General features: G+C 37.1%; 1 protein-coding gene across 1 annotated transcript in view; it reads left to right on the top strand.

Annotated features, from left to right (window-relative positions):
- The window catches only part of OTOG (otogelin), a 108796-nt gene that overhangs the window by 60518 nt on the left and 27410 nt on the right, over positions 1–20868 (top strand). Inside the window, exons 29-35 of the mRNA XM_085317135.1 lie at positions 282–438; positions 1477–1503; positions 4333–4500; positions 6723–7001; positions 15535–15652; positions 16376–16455; positions 16874–20778. Coding sequence (XP_085173261.1) covers positions 282–438; positions 1477–1503; positions 4333–4500; positions 6723–7001; positions 15535–15652; positions 16376–16455; positions 16874–20778 — 4734 coding nt within the window. The remainder of the gene's footprint in view (positions 1–281; positions 439–1476; positions 1504–4332; positions 4501–6722; positions 7002–15534; positions 15653–16375; positions 16456–16873; positions 20779–20868) is intronic.

The following is a 20868-nucleotide window of genomic DNA, read 5'->3' as shown; positions in this document are numbered from 1 at the left end:
AAATATTACAAAACTGTGCAAATCATAAGCTTGCAGGAACATCCTAGCACGTTTCTACTGGGTCATTGATTTGACTGTGCTGCTGAGTGCTATACAAGACTTTTTAGATGTTTTTTAAATTAACTATTCTTCGTGTGTTTCAGCCAGACATTTAAAGTAAAACCTTTAATACTTAAGATATCTTACATGCTAAGCTTTGAAAGACTTACAGCTCTGTATTGAAATGACAGTTGCCAGTGTCTATATGAATAGTTTTTGATTAGTAATGTTTATGTTTCCAGATTGACRTCACCTGGTTTTACTCAAACTGCTTGGCAGATACATGTGGTTGTAACCAAGGAGGTGATTGTGAGTGTTTCTGTACAAGCGTATCAGTGTACGCGCATCAGTGCTGCCAGCATGGAGTGACTGTAGACTGGAGGTCCCCTAGAGTCTGTCGTAAGTTTATTTAGCCAGCATTATCAGTGGCTGCTACTGTATGTTAGACCCAGACTGGAGAAACCAAGCCCATTGAGTTCCCTGAGCCCAGGAATTTAAACACTAAGCCACAACAGCAGAAGTACTCAAGCGACTGCTAGGGAGATGAAAGATCAATAGGTGTCTCTCACTGTTCTTCAGGTTCATTTTGGGCCAACGGGATTGTAAGTTCCTTTTCATGTTTGTAGATGATATATTATGTCATTTTTTCAGGTCTCATGGTGTGAAGGGAAAAGTCATGGAAAATCTGTGTTACGATATGGCATGCGTGGCATGTCCTGAAGCATTGATACAAAGTTTACARTTCATGTTACATCCATCTTCAGAAATTCACTTAACAGGGTCTAGAAAACGTATCTAGCTAAGAGCTGCCCCTAGAGCAAATGTGATGGATTAAAGTGTGGTGAAGCTAAACAAATAGGATTTTAAGCAGCACTTTGTCGTTACTTAGTATCCCCATTCAGCAATGCTGAGAGGTTATAAAAAAAATCTGAGGCCTTGTTTTATGGTACCTAGTATGAATGCCTAGCAAGAGATGGTGATTTTCCCAAAAAAAGATGTCATGGAAGAGGGCAAGACTGAAATAATACTTCAAGGCAAACAAGCATTGTTCTAAATTTGCGGTAGCACAGTGTGATGTGCTCAAAGTTGCACAGGAAATTTGTAGCAGAGAAACACAGTTATACATAATTTTTGATAGAAATTGTATGCCTATGTTTTAATGTCAGCATAGAAAGACAGCAAAGCTTAGTCTTAACCACTAGAGGTCACAAAAAGACAATTTTACATATGTTATCGTAGTACTTGCTGCTAAAATAGTATTTAAATTAATGTAGTTTAATATTAAAAGTAATAAAATAAATACTTAGCAAGTGAATAAATGTGTGTACCGTCTAACCTGGCCAGCTTCAGCAGTAAGAGGTAATGGAAAACCTGTTTGTCTGTAGTTTTCAGTACTTCAGAATACCTACAATTATATTTCTTCTTTGTCTTTTTTAGCTTATGACTGTGAATATTTCAACAAAGGTAAGTCTGAAAGGAGCTGATAAAACATCAGTAGAATATTTGTGTTCTGTATATATCTCTTAATACTTTGTATGAAAATGGGTTGATGAAAGCAATTGCAAGTGATATCTTATTTAAATAACTAAGGTTCCATATTACTGGTTTATTTTGCTTTTCTAAAAGCTTTTAATTTCCTGACCTTTTTTAATGTTGGTCTTGGGTCTTTTTCACGAATATATATTTAACTTAGCTGCTTTGCTTTTATGGTTAATGAATAAATCATTAAGTGATTAAAAGAATATTCAGCCCAATAGTACTAGCGGCACTACTTGCTTAAGGCGTATTGCACTTCARTGTTGATACCTGATGGTTCTGTTAGACCAGTTATGTTCTCCTGTGCAGCCCCTGGAGGGAGCCAGTTGGTAAGATATATTTCAACTTTTTGTGATTAGGGAATGGATATTCATATAGGTATACCCACCTCACTTTAAATTCCTAAGTGAAAATCATTGCAACTGCATAAGAGTGGGTTTCAGAGAGGGGTGCCAAATTGGTTCAAGGTGTTTGAGTAAAACGTAAGTAGTTAATCTGCACTAGGCTCTGTATTGCTCTGGTAACACCGCAATCAGTATTCAGACTATTTTGAAGTTATATTGAGAGTATCTGCATAGTTAGACGTAGCATAGATATTACTACGTAAACCAGCCTGTTCTGAATAACGGTCAGGGCTTCTACTGTTTTATAACTGTTTGTGTCAAACTTGTATAGAAGCCAGCCTGTCTAGATAGATGGTCTGTGATATTTTGGTATTGTATTAGGCTCTATATTCAGCAGCTAACCCCAGGAATAGTCTTAGAGAGGGAATGAATCTAAGTTAGAAGAGGCTTGTGCACCATATGTCAAGCCCAAAGTATATGACCAAGAAATTTAATGTCTTTGGTATACAGATTTTCGAAAAAATTTTGACTGGGGTCAGATTGCTTAGATAGAAGAATTTTATCCTAATCAGTATTAAATTTTTATTTTAAATAAAGTCCAATTGCATGTAAGAGATTATTGTAGTCTTACATTTCCTTTTTAGTTTGGTTTGGTTTGCAAATGACGTACAGTCGGACACTAGGTAATATTACTGCAGTTAAAACAGATTGAAGTGCAGTGCCCCTAATACCTGCAGTGGCAATGAAGTGAAGTTAGGTGTTAAGAAGTACACTTTTGAAGTGTGGTATTAGTTTTACTTGTTAGTAAATTCTCATTGACAGAAATCAGTATGCATAGTAGAGGGCTGTACATGTGACTACCATATAACAAGCATGGTTATAATATATTTCCTGCCTCTTACCTTCCCACTGCTTGGTTATCCAGCTCGTCTGTATTCAACATGGGATGTTTCAGAGCTGCCAGTGGGGCAAAAAGTCATTGCAATGCTGAAGATTTTCTTCTCTACCTCGAATATAGAAGCATTGCCAAAAATTAGGTTTGGAGACAGCTAAGAAACTGTCTTGGACCAAGGAGAGGCTTTCTCAGTGTAACTTTGTCATGGATCCAGAGCAAAGTAATTCCAATCTTACATAAGCTAGAATGAGGAGCCTTTTGTCATTGGTAGGGAGAAATTCTCAGCTGGTAGCTGTGTTTTCTCAAATTTTGGRAGGACCTGAAATCTAAGACTTCAACATACAATATCACTTCCAGAACAAAAGATTTTAAAGTCATTTTTAGATGGTTTCAGTTCCCTCTGTCCTTCTGTCACTGAAAGTATCTAAATATCACGGTGCATGCGTATCCTGAAACTGGGCATGGGCTTGTGTCCTAATTGGGCTGCTTCTTTATGCCATTAAAATCCAAAACTCATGTTGAAGTGCAGCCTCCTCAGGATTCCCAGACCGTCAGTGGCCCTTAAGGATAGGGAGAGCCAGAAAACTAGGGAAAGCTGCAAATGGTTGCAAATTGCAGCTCAAATTATTAACCTCTTTGAACCGAGTCTGTAGTACTAGCTGCAGCTATCAGCTGAGAAGTTCTAGATGATTTCTAGCCTAGAGATCTGCTTGCTATATTCTGGTACATAAAATGAGTGGGGCGAGTTCCTCAGGTATAGACTAACATGTCTGGTTTTAACAGAGAATATTACAAAAGTCATTCCGAATAGTATTTAAAAAATAGTCTGTAAAGTCCTATGCTTCAGTTTAATTGAAGCAAACCAGGTAAGTATGGCATTGTGAGATTTGTGAAAATGATAATATCACTTGCTTCTGGCTTTGTTATTTATAAACATAATATGTCCTTTCCTTTGCTTATTTAGTTGATTTACTTATGTCTCACTGCCCCAGTGTTATGTGTGCACTTATACTGCCCGTGGAATTTTTTGCCATTTGTTGTCACCAACTCTCATTCTGTGGAAAATTCTTTGGATTTTGGGTATAATAAAATTGATTTTAAGTAGTAGTAAAAAGTGTATATTCAGTTCAAACATACACATAAACAGTTTAGAGGGATCCCAGGATGGTCTTTATAGCTCTGTTTACTTATAGATCAAATTGCTTAGGTATCTGTCCAAGGGAAATATTGAGGACTCAGCTAACTTTATGAAGTGACTATGAAATCCAAGTGCATCAGAAGCAGGGAGGAAAAGGAGATGCTAATCATGAATCTTGTGAATTGAAACTAGATATTTTGCACAGTTTTCAGAATAGGTGTTTTCTAAGAGTATGGCTTTATTCTGGTTGTCATTACGGTTYGGTATACGGCACCCAGAACTCTTTTCAAGTGCATTTTTTTTCATTATGTGCTGTATCATAATATTTGGAGCTTGATCACTTATGACATAAAAGGTAATTTTGACTTTTTTCTCAACAGCTCTGGGAAAGGGCCCATACAAACTGGTCAGCTATTTGGATGGAGAATTTGCAATGGCAGTGAAACTGGTGAATGGTTTTGTTTTCCCAGTGAAAGCAGAAGATACTGTTCCTGGACATGCCATGAGCTTTATGCTGACTTCAGGACTTTATAAACCCAGAGCACATGGTAAAGTTACTGTAACCTAGAAACTTAAGTAAGGCAGAGCAAATTCTGCCTTTGGACACAAGCCTACATCTGAGGATAGATCTGAGCCAAAAACTCTTTTCTCTGTATTTGTCAGCTGATTTTGCACCTTAATGTTGTCTGCTTAGATTTCCATTTGGTTGGTTTTAATTAGATGATTATAGCTTTATAAAAGGATAGATACTTTTAGTTGAAAAGCATCTCCTCCCTCCCCCCACCTCGAAAAAATGCTCCCAAACCCCAGAAATGAKCATTGTAGCACTGTGCTCCAGATATGTATTGTCTCCTTCACTTTCTTGTGGCAGAGCTAGAACGTGGAGAAGAATGGGAGAGGAATGATACAAGAAAACTGCTCTCTAGCCTAGGCTGTTTGCCACCATCAGTTATTCTCTGCTGACATATACAGAGGTAGCCACTGCCTCTAATCCAGCTGCATAAGGATATGTGCTGTGAATATGTCTCCAAGTCCTAAGCTAAGTTTCCATTGAAGGAATGTGTTGCARACAAAAGAAGTCTTGCACACATTCACATAAGTAGAGAAGGCTTACAGTAATACATTCAGCATATTATTACGTTGATTAAATGCACTAGTTATCTACATATGTAGATAACATACTAGTTACCTACGCATATGTAGATAACATACTAGTTATCCACATACCGAGTTTTACTGCCCATAGAGCACTTGAGTTTCAATACAATTTTACTGCCTGTAGATTCTCCTGATCAGATCTTTGGACAGTCTGAAGGCTGTCCTTGGGTAGTTGAAAAAAGTAAGATGAGCTGGCTTAAAAATGGTAAGGATTTGATCCGTAATACTATTGTGTGTAGAACTGATACAAGAACACGTGTAACAGAATATCCAGAGGCAGATTTCTTTTATTAGTCATAGTTTTGAGACACTTGTACATTGCATTCACTTAAGGCTTAGAAAGGAAAGATTAGTCTTCCTGTTCTATTCCCATAAAAAGCATCTCTCTCAGAATTTAGCCTGGCAAATAGSATTTTTGCCATATATAGTCCAGTTTAAGAGGATGATGTTTCATCATCTGGCCATAGAGGAGTTTATAAAATCAATGCAATATTTGTCATATCCATGTCTTCTTTTATATATCTATATACCTGTTTTTTGTTTGTTAACCCAAGTATTACAAATTTGGTTTCATTTTACCTCAGAAAAATTAATGTATTTTATCAGTTTCAGACAAATCATAGAATATGGGAAGTTTTGGGTATTAATGTACTGGTTCGCTACATGGCAAGTATTATAAATTGTACTGACTGTCCAATATTACGTACCAAATAGTGACTTGCTGCAAACAGATTAAAAAAAAAAAAAGTCACAAGTGCAGCTATGTTTTTCAAATAAGTAAAAGTTTGTATGCTGAGAAAACAAGTGGGTCCTCCAGAAGTGTTAAACAAGAGCATGCTGCAGTATCTTTTTCACAGAGATTTTGTTCTGTATGCTTTTTTAAGAAATGCTATCCAGGCCTGAGAGCATAGTTGATTTTACAGTAGTCTGATGGCTGTTTTAAACAGAATAGCAGAGTTTACAGCAAACTAGAAAGAAATAATTCTGTGAGCAACAGATGCCTGTAACAGGCTGAAGATCTGCCAAGCTGCAAGTGATCCTACAAGGKCTTGCTTGAAATTAGCAGTATGATGTTAAGGGTAACATATCATGTGGGTACCTTTGCCAGAAAAGAGACTTTGCTGTTAATGTTCTTTGGGGAAGGGCTATAGAGCTGACTGCTTAGRAATGAAGACATGAAGCTGTAAGCTGAATGCAAGATATATTTTTGTAATTTATTTTTAAAGAAAAGGTGAGCTCTTGAGCTGTAAATTCCTGGTGGCAAATGTGGTAAAACTATTTACATGAAGGTTAATTAAATTCTATAGTGAAGGCTCTAAACTGAAGTTCTGCTTGCCTGCTGGGCTAKATTCCTTCATCTTGATCTGGGCAAATGCCTTAATATGCTGACAACCCAGTTGAAATCAGGTCGGCATTTAGAAAATAAAATAGCCAGCTTGTCAATGAAATCCATGTATAATGTATTTCCTTACAAGACTCCGTTTATTTTCACTAATAATGCCAATGCCAGCTTTCATTGCTCATGCTACTAGTATCAGCAGTGTTACTTCAGGGTGAGTCTAGCTCATCATGGGTATTCCAGAAAGTAAATGAGTTCTGTGTATTTTTTCAGATTCCAGCTTGGTTTCATTTGAAACAGCAGAGAGACCAAATTATTTTCTACAGTTGGCCTCCAATAATTCTCTTGTTCTTTCTAAATGGGAAAAAAGTGAGGAGTTTCACAACAAATCTACATTTGTCATTCACAAGAATACGTGGCTTTCAGGATACAGTTCCTTTGAGTCATTTGCAAAACCAGGATACTTCATCCACATTTCAGCCTTTTCAGTTGAACTTTTGAAGTACCATCATACAGAGGAGTTCAGAMTGTCAACTCTTTTTAAACTTGTAGGTAGGTAATTAAACTTGTATTTTATGAACAGCGGTTTCATCTGCRTTAAAGTATAAGCTAAATGATACTGATTTTTTTCAGAGTTGATGAGATTACTTCCCTCTCCTCAAAAATAATTGGGAACAGTGCGTAATCTGTGACAGTCAGGCTCAAAGTCTTTTCCCCTGAGCTATGTAGTGAGAACTAGATTCTGTTTTCGTGTCACAGAGCCATTAAATACCTTGATGCATGACTGCCGTATTTGCCAACTGGCTTTGGAAATGGACAGCCTAGCGCATGGTTTATGAACAATATTTGCTTTGTAGGCTGTGAGGAAATTCTTAAGGAGTAGGACATTGATGCTGATGAATAATGGATTCATGAGTGGAACAGAAAACAACTGAGTACATTTTCTAAGAGAATCTGGAGGAGGAAAAAATTCTTCTCCTTTCCCACTGATTACATCAAGGAGTTTTCTACACAGTGGATTCTCACTGCTAGCTTGATTATTCCATTTCTGAGAGGTCATGACATCCAATGCAATGAGTGTCCAATGCAATGTAGATTATACCTCTCAAACCTAATGCTTTCCCCCTAAAAGACCTTGATCTGTATCCACATACCCACTCACTGAGATGTCTGAGAGAGTTCTGTTTCCGTAATGATGATTATATTCCATAGAGACATAGGTGATAGAAATACAGGAGGTACAAACCTTTCTAAGAAGCTGAATCTAGAAGTTGCTTCTAGAACAACTGATGACAAGCAACACTCATTTAAAAAATTCCATTAATTAAACATACTTTTTCTCTTTTGGATTAGTAAGGAAAAAAAAAAAACAAAAATAACTGTTTTCATGTATTCCTAAATACTTAGGAGCTATATGCTAAAATGAAGGTGGCCTATAGACCAAGAAAGAGATAGGAGAAGTTATGTTGGTGTATAAAATAAAACAAAGCAGGTTTTTCATGAGGCTATCATTTTAGTATCTATTTGCATTGATACATCAGTTACATGTTTACAACATTATATGTGAACCTCAGTGACACTACTTGTTGAATCCACTGGCCTTTGTGTAGTGTATAAAATTCCAAAATCACTACAAAATGTTTATTATTTGTATGCGTTAAGAATTTTTATTGTGCTGTAATTTTAAATGCATTGATAATTCATTCATTGGGGTAGAGGAAGTATTTTAATAGGTATTCCAGGTAATGCCTTTTTATTTTTAATCTGCCCTTCATCCTCTGAAATGAAATCTTAACATTACAAGCAAAGAAAGAAAATGAAATACTGTAACAAATGAAACATCACCTGGCCATCTTCTATAGTCACCGTTATGAATCGCTAGCACAGCCGAATCTGAAACAGGCGCTGACTTCTGTGACAGAAGAGGCCAACTGTGCCTCATGGAGCTTCTTGTTATCAAAACATTGAATTAAAGTGTTAATGGTGGCATTGTGAATCGGACGGTGCATTATGATGACAGCCTAATGCAGCTGTTGACTGGCACGCTCCAACTTCAGAAAAAATGACAGATTTTGTCATTGCCAAATGCCTGTTGCCTCTTGACAAATGCTTGTAATCACAGAGCTGTTAAGATTTTGAACAGCAGAATTATAGAGCTAATGCTGTTACCAGGATGTTCGTACGGCATTTCAAGCAAAGACCTTTTTTTGGACATAAAAATATCTCTCTAGTCTTTTATCTTTGAAGGAGGAATGAAGAAGGTTAAAACATGTTCCAATTCTCAGAGGTCATCCATTAACACGGAGTGGTATGTCTTTTTAGTGTGAAGTCTTTGCCTTCCAGTCATTATACCAAAAAATCCTATCTATGCCAATGGAGAACTAAAACAATTTACCTCAGCAAGTGGGATCAGATCAAATGATCAAGAGGCATTTCATTAATCACCACATCCGAGGGCTTGGGTTTCAGAGTTTTATAAGCAGAGAAACATCGGGCTTGAATCTTTCTCCAGTGTACTTTCACAGTGCCCAGCCTGCTGATATAGGGTAATTACATGGTCTAAAAATACAGCAGCATTTGTTTAAGTTAATGGAAAAGTTACACCAGCTCCAGAGTGCACAGGCAAAAGCAGATTGAGTTTCCTGCTGACTATTGTAAATGCTTTGCATATTAGATCAGAAACTCTTGAACCGGGAACAGCTATTCCTGCGGAATCAGAGGATAAATATYGGGAGCAGAATAATAGGCCCAGTAAATCCCCTTGGCCAGAAAGTTCCTCATGAGACTTCTTCATGCTCTGTGACGCACATTCAAAAGGAAGAGTTTTAAATGTCCTGATGGCCACAGCAATAGATACGTGTTTGTTTAAAGTCACATGACAAGTCACTTTTTCCACTTTCATAGAAAGAAATACGGTCATATTGAAATACATAGGCTATAAATTACACAGATATGATGGACTCATACTGCAAAATATTTTCCATGAATAGTCACTTCAGTTTTTAAATTGAGTTTTTTTCATTATGGTCAGATTTGTCTGCTGTCCTGTTCCTACAAATATTTGCAACAAATGTTTGATAGCAAAATTTGAATATCTAGGATATACATGTTCACAAGGAAATAGATTTTGTGCAGGAATTTTTTCCCAGTGCTGGATGGGTATACATGCAGTTGAAAGAATATACTGAGTCACAAACAAGCACAGAGATTAAATGTTATATAAGAGTGATTAATTCATATTTGAAATTGTTGGGAAATCAGTGAAAGTAAACAACTGATGATCTTTTTAAGGATTAACTTGCAGTTTTCTTTACTTCTATGTTTAATAATGTGCTCCAGCAAGCATGTTATCCTTTACCTTKCATAGAACCACCATAGTGTGCCTTACCTTTTTAACATCACTGTGAGTTAATTTTATATATAATATAAAAAAGGTAAGTGACTTGTCCACTAAATGCTATGTAAAGTCTGTGGCAAAGTTCTTAGTAATGTTAGTTACATGCTTTAACAACTAATTTGCTGTAAATATAAGGCCTGTGTCTGTGAGAATTTTCTGCTATAATTAAAATTTTTAATTTTTTCATGTGCAGAAAATATATGCACAGTGCACAGAGATAATTTGTCAASGTTTACATTTGAAATAGGGCCTTTCTGGTTGATTTTAATGCTTGAATCTTAATTGCCTGAAACATATTCAGAAATAAAAATGATATAAAAGTGAAAATGAAATTCATTTTTTTATGAAAACTTTTTTTTAACAGAGGCATCTTTCATGKTTAGTGAGATTTATTCATGTTGTAATTGACCAGCTTAATTTAATTTAATTTACTCATTTCCCTCACTGGAACTCGTGTTCTAAAATTTCATATATTACTTAAAATGGGCTGCTCTTGAGTTTGATTTGAGCTCTTATGTTCACCAGTCCGAGCAATCGTGACRTGGGGCCTGGTCCTAGATAATACTGAGCAGCTGCCGGATACCTGCAAATCCGGGTATGTCACTGCACACACCTGCTCAGCAGCTCTTGCAGTCAGACTCAGGTTACACTAGCATTATAGTATCTTTCCCATTTATACCACAAACACAAACTTTTGACCTCCTGTATTTGTGTGAATAAACAGGAGATTAATTAGTTATGCTAACAAGAGTATGTTCGTCTAACATCATCATGGGAACCTAAAGCAAAAGTATTTGAGAAGTAGAAACGTGTATTTTACTTTCAGCAGTATWTTGGCTAGGCATTAAGTTTATTTTTTCAGTGATACTTGCTTTCATTTCTCATTGCAGAAACTTAGAGTCATAAGCAGAGTTTGTTGGTAGTTTGTGTGTAAGAGAGTAGATAGGATTTCATGTTTCTAAACTTATAACTGAGGAGATAGGCAATCTAAGTTACTAAGCAGTGTTTTGCTGCTGTTATAAATAGAGCTAATTCTGAAGTGAATTTTCGTCCTTCTAAAATTTTTGAAATTTCTAGGAAAAATAACAAAAGWACCAGATCAGAATGAAAAGCCAAATTACTCCATTTTTCATGATTTTTGAGTCAAGTAAAATGTTTAATTTGAATTTTGTTTTTTTAAGCAAGTGAAGTCTTTTAAATGACTAATTGAGATAGTCTGGTATTTTAAATATAACTGTTTGGTAGAATCARTATAGTTCACATTTGGAGATTTATTTTTTAAAACAAATGGAGATTCTTTTTGAGTGTAGCTTGYAAAAAAAATTATTCAAAATATGTAGCTTCTGGCAGTGACAAATTTTGTCCTGGTAAGGTAAAAATCCAAAGAAAAGGCAAGAGAGGAGTTGCGAACAGTAGCAACTGTCAACACAGAAAAAAGAAGTAGCTAAGCTAGTCAGAAATGTTGTCATGGCTCAACAAAACAGTGCAGTTTCTTAGTTATTACTGTTAAATGAAGTTTTATTTTTCATAACTATTCTTATTGCCACAGAATTAATTTTTAAAGACATGAAGAATGAAAAATCATACATTGTAGGGAAGAAAATGCTTCTCTGACATCCAAGCAAGCAACAAAACTAAGTATGGGACTGGGCAATATCTTTTCAATATATTCCCTTTGGCAATCTAATGCCTGCATTTGTAGAGAGACTTTCTCCAGTACYGTAACCTGCTGTATGCTCAGCTCCTGATAGGTAAAAGAAATTTGGGTTCAACTGGCAAGCAGACTGGAACGACTATCATCCAGGGCATAATTTACCGTTTTGTTAAGGATTTGTTTTGTCACTGAGGAGAAGACAAATGCTGATAGGTTTCACTGGGAGACGCGTGGTTATTTTCCAGTCCATTTACAAATCTCCTCGAGGAGCACGTGCTCCATGTACGCACCTTGACTCATTGTAAACTGGGCATTCGTTGTGAGGGTCCTGCACTGCTGCACTGCATACAGTAAGCTCRTATTACTGTTTGCTGCGAGGGGAATTTAAGCATTAAAAAAATGGGAAGCATGTAGTGGAGGTGGCTGATTAGTACCCTGAGTAGCATAAAACATTTGTGCCATGACACTGGTGAAATGCACAGTTTCTGAGCTCAGGTCTTCTCTGTCATGGGAGTAGCAGTACAGCAGTAACGATAAAGCTGAGATTTGACTGGCACTAAAATTAGTCTGAAACCAATACAGAGGGGGAAAGGAACATTTCCATCAGTTTCAGGAGAGGGAGACTTAAATTACTTCCAAGCACCTTATTACTACTTTTTCCTGGTACCCTAGTGGTTGTAGATAGTAAGGTCACAGTTTGTATACAAAAGTAGTAATGTAAGAAGTAAAACTGTCTGTTGTGTAAGGCATTGAACTAGATATTCTCTTGACTTGGTCTTGAATTCAGTGCAGTTCAGGACAAGTCTCTGTGCCTCTGTTTTTCCTCCTCTCCRTTTTCTGTCTAGTCTCTGTTTAGCCCAGACCTTTTAATGGGAACTGCATCTTGCTGTGTTTTGTTTTTACAGTGTCTAGCACACTTGACCAGCCCAGTCCTTGATTTGCTTAGGCTTTCTACATGCAGTGCTATCAGTAGTGAAAACTTACCATATCTTGAATGACTGAACTGAGATTCACCTAATGTTGGAGAAGCAGTTTCCCATAGTTCATAACAATGAACTCGAATTTGACTTCAGGTGGATTTACTGAGACATACTAGAAACTTTTGAGATACTAGAAAACAATTCGTAGAATATATTCAGCACTCAGTGGTGATTTGGTCTGCTCTTCTATGTAATTTACATGCTAAGAAAGTCTAATATAGCTTAGCCTGGCATACTCAGTTCTCTCAAGTTCTTTGTCTGGAAAATTAAGCACCCGCTGGTTGTACAGTTCTTTTTGGAAACTGTTTTCATAGCGAAGTTCATAAATTCACCTGTTCTTCACCMCTCTTTCTGGAGAAGTAGAGAACAAAATTTGCAGACGAGCATGACTTGGTTAGTTCCTTACTGAAAGTGTTGTTTATCAACCTCACAATAAATGCCATGTCTTTGTGTACAAACTGCCCCTATTTTCTACCCAAAAAAGGCACACAACACTTGGGAACCCTGTGAACTTAATCTGTGGGAATGTTAAAGGGGAAACGTGACAATTATTTCATAGGGATATAAATTTCTTTGAAGAGTGGGAGAAAGTATATTAACACCAGCATAGCGTTAGTCCAAGATTCCTGTTCTGCTAAATTGAGAAAATAACATTCTTCACCAGGTTATGGTATCTCTCATGCAAGACTTAACTTCGTTGTGTTTTAAATTTCTTTTTTGATTAGTAGAGAGTTTTGTGGCAAGATTTGAAGTTAAGTATATGTCTCAGTATTTAAGGTAGTCTGATGAATGAGATTTCCTACATTCCATAAGGATATAGTGTTATTGCTGGTCATTACTACAGTTAGTGTTTGTCTATGTCAGTAGGTCTCTGATGCATTCTAGCTCGTATATCCTCTTCACTTGTCCCTGTACCTTATGACTGTGACCTGACAGTGGCTACAAAACCCCATGCATCCTATCAACAAAATGTATGGAAATAATGCCCTTTCCCTGTTAGATTTGAGCAACTAACGTTGGTTTCAGTAGAAGGGGTCACAGATATAGTCAATGAAGTGATCTATGAAAATGTAACTTTAGAAATATATTTGCTACTCTGGTAAAAGTTATGTTTCCAAAAGCAACGACAAGTTAGGTTCTTGGATGGAGGGCACTGTTGAAAGGTAACACTAGATGGCAATGTACACACTCTTTTACTTTAAGAAGAACATAAGTGTACCTGAGTTTTTTATTTATACCTTTGATTTAAGAGAATTACCTTTATTAAGAAAGGGGACATTAGTAGTTAATGATAGAAGGGTAACTACCCATAAATGCAGATATCCCTAAATTGCAGGAAGAACAGTTTCTCAGGATTTTGGGGGAAGAATGTTTCTAAGACATTCTGCAGGAGCTAGTTCCTTCATTTTTTGCTCAAGCAAAGACTGGTAAAACTTAGAAGCAAAAAGACTTCAAAAGATCCCAAACTGAAGCTTTATCTATGTAGTAAGCATTCTCTTTCCAGTCATTAATAAAAGCACTTGTAAGCACAACTRCTCTTCCTAAGCTTTGACAACATAACTCCAAGATCAGTTTTACCAGTCCAGAAGGAACTGGTGTGTTGTGATGGTGGCGTTTCATGAACTTAGATGTAACTGAAATGCTACTACCTTGCCCTTACTGCTACAGGAGGGGGCTCAGCTGGGCTGCTGTAGTTTGGGTCCTGAAATACAGATATGTTGCCTGTAACCTGTAAGTCAGGCAGGTATTGGAAGAGCTGTTAAGCTAGTCCAGCATTGTGTCAGAAGCCATTCTGCATGCAGAAGGGCCAGGGCTGTCATAGGAAGGAAAGCATGATGCTATATTTGAACATGCAAGCATGTGCGGCCTCATATGTCACCATATAACGATTGCCACAGATTTGTTTCGCTGAGGTTTATGCTCAGTCTGTGGCTCAGCCCCTTAATTTTTCTTTTTTTGCATTCATTCTGTAAAGTCAGAGCTTAATAAGCATTGGAAGTATGCCACTTTTCCGTATTTCCATTTCTTTCCCCTCCTTTGGAGTTTAATTCTTCCTCTATTTGTATTTGTGCTTTTGATTTCAATTATGTGAATTTGAATTCTTTCAATAAACACTTCCCTGCATAGATACTATGAAGGCAGTTGGGTCTTTWACTTACCATCGTGTCTGTTTCATTGTTGGTGCTATTTTGTACAGTCAAGTATAGATTACAAGTCTAATTTTGCAAGGCTACATGTCTCTGATTACTTCTCAGTTGCTCTGATTATTGAAGGAATGGTTATAATTTCAGATTCAAAGCTATTTGAGAGTCAAATTAATATCTTTTGGAATGGCTTRTACAGCTTCTGTAAAGATCAGTTATTGAGACAAATGATAAATTTGTTTTAAATGCCTAAGTTAGCATTCTTTCTTTTTTCTTTCTTTTTCTTTTTTTTGAAACTGTTTCTGTTTTGGCCTTTAAAATACAATCATATCATACAAATTATGAACTTAYGTACACTTTGTGCTGTGTTAGTTAATTTTATACACCAAGTAGACAACTGTTCTGATAATTATATTGGAAAGATTATCGAAGTCATTAATACATCCTGTGCACCTGGTGGTTTTTCTTTTGATTCTCATAGCAATAAGTGTACTGAATCAACATCATGTTGGTTTCACATCTTGTATGAATAACCAAAAATACAGTTAATTTGTTGATACAATTTTTAAAACGTAAAAACCAATAGCTCTGACTTACCTGGCCTTGATTTCAAATAATTGTAATATGAGCTCAACGAGGATAATTCAATGTCACATATTATAGTGTGAAGAGAAAAACAGGCTGCAGATCCAGTACTATTTACTCTAACATGCACAAGCATAAACTGTTCCTCTCTGTTTTAAGACTTTAACAGTTCCAAAAATATTTCTCATTTTTGTTTGTAGAGAATATAGCTGGAAACAGTAAGGGATATAGAGTTGCAGTGAACTTTAAGCAYTCCTCTTACTAATACGTATATGTGTGTGTTTCTGTAAGTAAGTGAGCATAACTGATCTTTGTTGTTTTTTAGATGTCAAATTTAAACTTCTATCCCGTTCTGCATGTGAGTGGCGTTATGATGCCTGTACAAGCCCTTGTTTCAAAACATGCAGAGACCCTTTGGGAAAGAACTGTCAGGCAGTGCCAAAGTAAGTATCTGTATTTTTATGGAAAAGCATGGAATTGGGATAATGCTTTTATACGTCATAATAAACATTTGTAGAACCAGATGTAGGCTCAGTACCGCAGATCTATGCTTTTATATAAGGAAATAAGTGAAGGAGAAAAGAGATGGCATAAAAACTGCTGTGGCAGCAACATTAAATTGGTTTTTCTATATGGCAGTTGGTATCAGGGGCTGGAATTACTCATGTATTTGCAACTTTCAAGCTGGAGGATATTATAGAATACTAGCAAAGACAAGGTACGATCAGTTTGTGTCAGATAGTTTTGTCCCTACTTTTTCTGTTACGGCATTGCAACCACATCTGTCCTTGCCTTTTTCTTTTCTGTACCCTCTGTGCTTTTCAGTAGGACTAGAAGTTGTGGCTAAGTCTGGTAAAAGTGGCATTTGGAATACTTCTGGTACACAAAAAAAGTGTTTGACATTTCCTAAGTAATAACATTTACTGTTGAAACTGCCAGTGTTCATTTTAAAAACTGAGTATAGTGGAGTCTGTGCTTTAGCTTAGATTTGTGTGAGAATGGAAACCACGGCAGTGACATTTTGAAGGAGCAYGCTGAAGCTGATGAGGTGTAGAACAAGTGCTTTATTCATGAGTACTTTACAAATGAATAGTGTTTTCCTAAAATCAAATGCTTCATCCAGAGGATACTAGTCAAATAGTTAATACTAACTGTTTTTCTTTTAGAGTGGAAGGATGCATCCCTGCCTGTCCTCTCAGTATGGTGCTGGATGAAATCACTCAAAGATGTGTTCATTTTGAAGACTGTATGTTTCAAAAATTATATATAATATGTATGATATTTAGCTTATAAATTTCTGAGATGATATTTAGTCAAATTTTCCAAATTATGTGTGCTTAACATTACGTAACTGTTGCCTTTGTTATGCTGATACTGAGTTGTCACTGAATATACATTTTGGTTAAAGTAATTTCACGCTGAGACAAATTTTAAACTAAGAAAGAAGTTCTTCACAAAACATTTGAATAACACTAAATATCAAGCAAATGATTTAATGAAATTATTTTTAAGTTTGTGTATGAATTTTAGAAGTCCAAAGGCAATTAAAGAGAAAATATCAGAGCAATATGAGTTAACATAAATTCTTTCTAGCTTCTAGTTTATTTATAAACTCTAATTTATTTGTAAATTACAGACTATCATTTATTCTTGTCTGATTTCAGGCGTTGAACCTGCAGATGATAGGCAAGCTTTGCTGTCCAGCATTAGAACTCCATTAGTTTCACACACAACATCAACTACTGTTGGAATACCCAGTTTGGCAGTGTTCAGTAAAGCAGTAACTTTATTTCCTATACCTGAAGGAAAGGACATGGAAACAACACTCTCTTCAAAATGGCAACTCAGTGCAACTACAGGGAAAACTGAATTTGCAGCTGTTACATCTAAAACAACAGTTTCAACCATAACTTTATCATCAAATATTTCTTCACATTCAATAGAGATGACATCTTCTGGGAAAAGGACTATGTCTGAGACAACAAAATCTAATGTAAGCTTGTCTTTTCCTAGTGACATTTCTCCATTGTTTCCATCTACAGTCACTTCAGAAACTTCCACAAGGATACAAGCAATCAGTAGAGCTTCTGCTAAGCCACTGAGARCTACAAAACTTCAGACAGTAGCTGCTACATATGCAGTGACTAGAAGCACAGAATCAGAAGGCAAACCAACGTCTACTTCAGTTTTTACCAGGACACCATCAATACTCAAAACAACAGAATTGCCAGTGAAAACTAAAGTAATGGAAACATCAGAAATTGCTGCAAGGACACTTCCCACAAAAGAAGTAGAAGTAAAACCAGAAGGACTTACAAAATTTACTCCTAGTTCTTTTGAAACAGTAACAGAAAAAAATACTACATATTTGACCCAGTACTCCACATTGTCTCTGGGTTTGTCTTCATATGCATCACCAGTAAATCTAACAGAAACTTCAGAAAGAATGAAAGTAAGTGTAGAACAGTCTTTTACCACATTAGCTAATGTTACAGTAACTTCAGTAACTTCATTTTTTCCTGTGATCACTACTTTGTCATCGCTAAAGCCGAGCATAAAGCAGATACCTTCAGAAACAACAAAAGCAACAAGTACTGTAACCAAACACAGAGCGAAGACTACATTTTCCCCAGCGTCCACACTGCCTATTTCATTAGGAAAGGTAATTACAAAGCCTCCTATTGAAATGATTCAACACTTGACTGGTACTGCAGGGGTAGCTTTCACTGCTTCTCTGGGTCCAAAGACGACAACTCTGCAAACTGGAGAGAGATCATCAGAAACCACCATGTTACCATTTACAACTCTTAAAAAGGAAATTTCTGAAAAAACATCTCTTATGGAGCATTCGTCAAGTTCTTATTTCCCTCCATATTCGTTACAACCTAGCTCAGTTACAGCTGAAAAATCCCTCACTCTTGCTACTAAAAGACCTGCAGCATCTGTTTCTACTCCTGCTTCCCCAGCTTCAGGTGAATTAAAAAAAACGTTTAAAACAGTATCAACTACAGGATATTCCCCACACACAGTTCTACGCACCACAGAGTTCCTGACTACATTACACACTAAATATCCTGTTTTGGCTGAGACCACAAGGACAACACAAGAGATAACATCCAAAATAACGTCCCCTTTTGAATCATCAGCAAAGTCAACTTTACTTTCTAGAAGAACATCTGCAGAATACAAGTCATCTCTACTTTTAAGTACAATGAAGACAAGCACGTCAGCATATTCAGATAGTGTTACCACATCAGCAACAAAATCTGTCTCATCAAAAGATATGACTAGAGTTCCTTTGGTAGCTACAGAAAAAGACTCAGTTCAAAGAATATCCTTCACTGAATCTTTATTTACTCTTAGTGCAACTGAAGCCACACAGTTGACAACACAGCATGATAAATCACAAGTGGAAAGAATTACTAGCATCTCTACCAGAAAGCCACCTGCTTTCCCTTCTTTGTCATCACACTCTCTAACCTCTTTAAATGTTTCTCTTCCTTCACTACGCACATACAGGACAGAAGCATCACTGACAGCTCCCAGTCCCATGCATACATCACATGAAATTGTTATCTCTTCATATCCGAGAGCAACTTTAGCAAAATCTATTTTTTCAACAGAAAAGACCTCCCCTGTCCCAGCTTTCCCTGCTGTATCCACTACAGCACAACAGTCAAGTCCAGTAGCAACAGTATCACATGACAAATTGCCAACAAAAGTAATTTTAAATGTCACTTATGCCACATTCTCTACATCCTCTGAATTCAGCAGTCAGCTTGTAACAACCAAAACAGCAGTGGCAGCCAAGGAAAGATCTACTCTATCCACTCCTGTCRTACTTCCGTTGACAAAGTCTTCTCWCACTTTCTCCACCTCTCAGTATTTATCAGATAAATCTATTTCTTCATCTTCTTTAACACAAATGATACCTGCAGTAACAACCACAGCAAAATATCCAGTAGAAACTGAAATAATTTCTACAGCAGCAAAGTCTACAGTCCAAAATATAACGGACGCAGTAAAACTCTCAGCAGCTACTGCTGAGCCATCCTTTACTGCTTCAGTAGGCTCCTTTTCTGGGCAGACATCTTCAGTAGAGAGTGTTTCTGAACAGACCATAAAGGCAGTGGCTATCCCACGTTCTACTCAGATAGCAGTGGAACCCGCTTGTCAGACTTCGAAGCCTTCCTTGACGAGCCAAAGCACTACCCCGATTTACCAGTATCCTGTGGAAACGCTAACAAAATCCACTGGTTGGCCACAGTTTTTCTTAAGCACAACAGAAGCTACAGTAGCATTGACTTCTTCATACCCCTTAACTACCTCACTATCTGAAGACATTCATTCAAGTGTATTACCTACYTCACTAGTTCCTACACAAGTTATTTTGCCAACTGAAAAGGAGTTATATTTAACTGATTCAGTCACACAACCATACATGTCAAGAACCTCTTCAGCTTTGCGGTCTACAGTCCTGACTAGAAAAACAGCTGACTTGGGTTTTGGCACCAGAATTCTCCCTTCCTCACCAGAAGTGCTTGCAGCTTCATCTTTAGCACCAAAGAAGGAAGAGTTTCTTTCATTTTCCACGCAAAAGGCAGATATCAGTCTGAAATTCACGTGGCAGCCCTCAGTTAGTGCACTACTTGTTTCAAGTCAAACGCTTGAAACAACTACAGCTTCACCAGAGCCTGAGCCAACTTTTCCATCTGTTTTGTTAACAGAAACAACAGAAAGGCCCACCGTGATGGAAAGTGAGTCATCAGTAGGTGCCTTTTTAACACCTGTGATCTCAACAGCACCCACCTTAGTGGGCAAAAGTGCTACAGAGAAAACTACAGTGTTGTCTAAGCAAGTCCCACTTTCAACCACTGCCTACAGTTCTACATTTCCAGCAAGTACAACGCTGCTAGCTACAGCCCATTCATCAGCTGCAACTTCTGCCCCTTCAGTGGGAGGCAGTACAGGGCAAAACCTTACTATTGTATCAGCAACTTCAGAGAAGGCAGAAGCAGTGAGAGAATCTATCACAACCTCTGTGAAGCCCACCTCTTTTTCTGTTACTTCAGAAACAAAAGGGTCTATGCCCCCTAAAACAGTAAAATCTAAAGAGCCAGARTTACCGACAGAAGTCCAAGCCATCCACACTCAAGGTATTACCATTACCCCAGAAACTCCTCAGACATTTCATTCTCCATATTTCACAAACACAACTGAAGTTCCTTCTAAAGTAAATGTATCAGTACTGTCTACTATGCATTCCTCCTCTGAACCCAAAACCTTTTCTTCTACAGCTTCATCATCAGGCAATGCTACTCAAGCTTTGAAACTTGAAATATCATCTGAGGCGCAAATGCCTTCTCTGAGTTCGCTATTAATGATATCTGACCATCCAAATGACACCACAGCTCCATCAGTTTCCTCATTTCCCTTTTTATCCACCAAACCACTTTATCCATTGACTACAATGTTTTCTGATGAATTCGCAACAGCTGAAGCTATCTCAGGAGTCACAGCATCWGCTTTTATGACAGCTAGAGAAACAGCAACTCTCCAAACTTGTACAGTGAGTAACGTTATAAATAGTTATCTGTCTGAATTTGGATGTGGCTAGGTTACTTTGACACACTGATAGASCATTATTTGTGAGCCATAT

The sequence above is a fragment of the Rhea americana genome, unplaced genomic scaffold (assembly GCF_003343005.1).
Source record: "Rhea americana isolate MKP2758 unplaced genomic scaffold, rheAme1 scaffold_49, whole genome shotgun sequence".
NCBI lineage: Eukaryota > Metazoa > Chordata > Aves > Rheiformes > Rheidae > Rhea > Rhea americana.
Note: the sequence above shows the minus strand (reverse complement) of the source record. Positions and strands in the feature narration are given on the sequence as shown.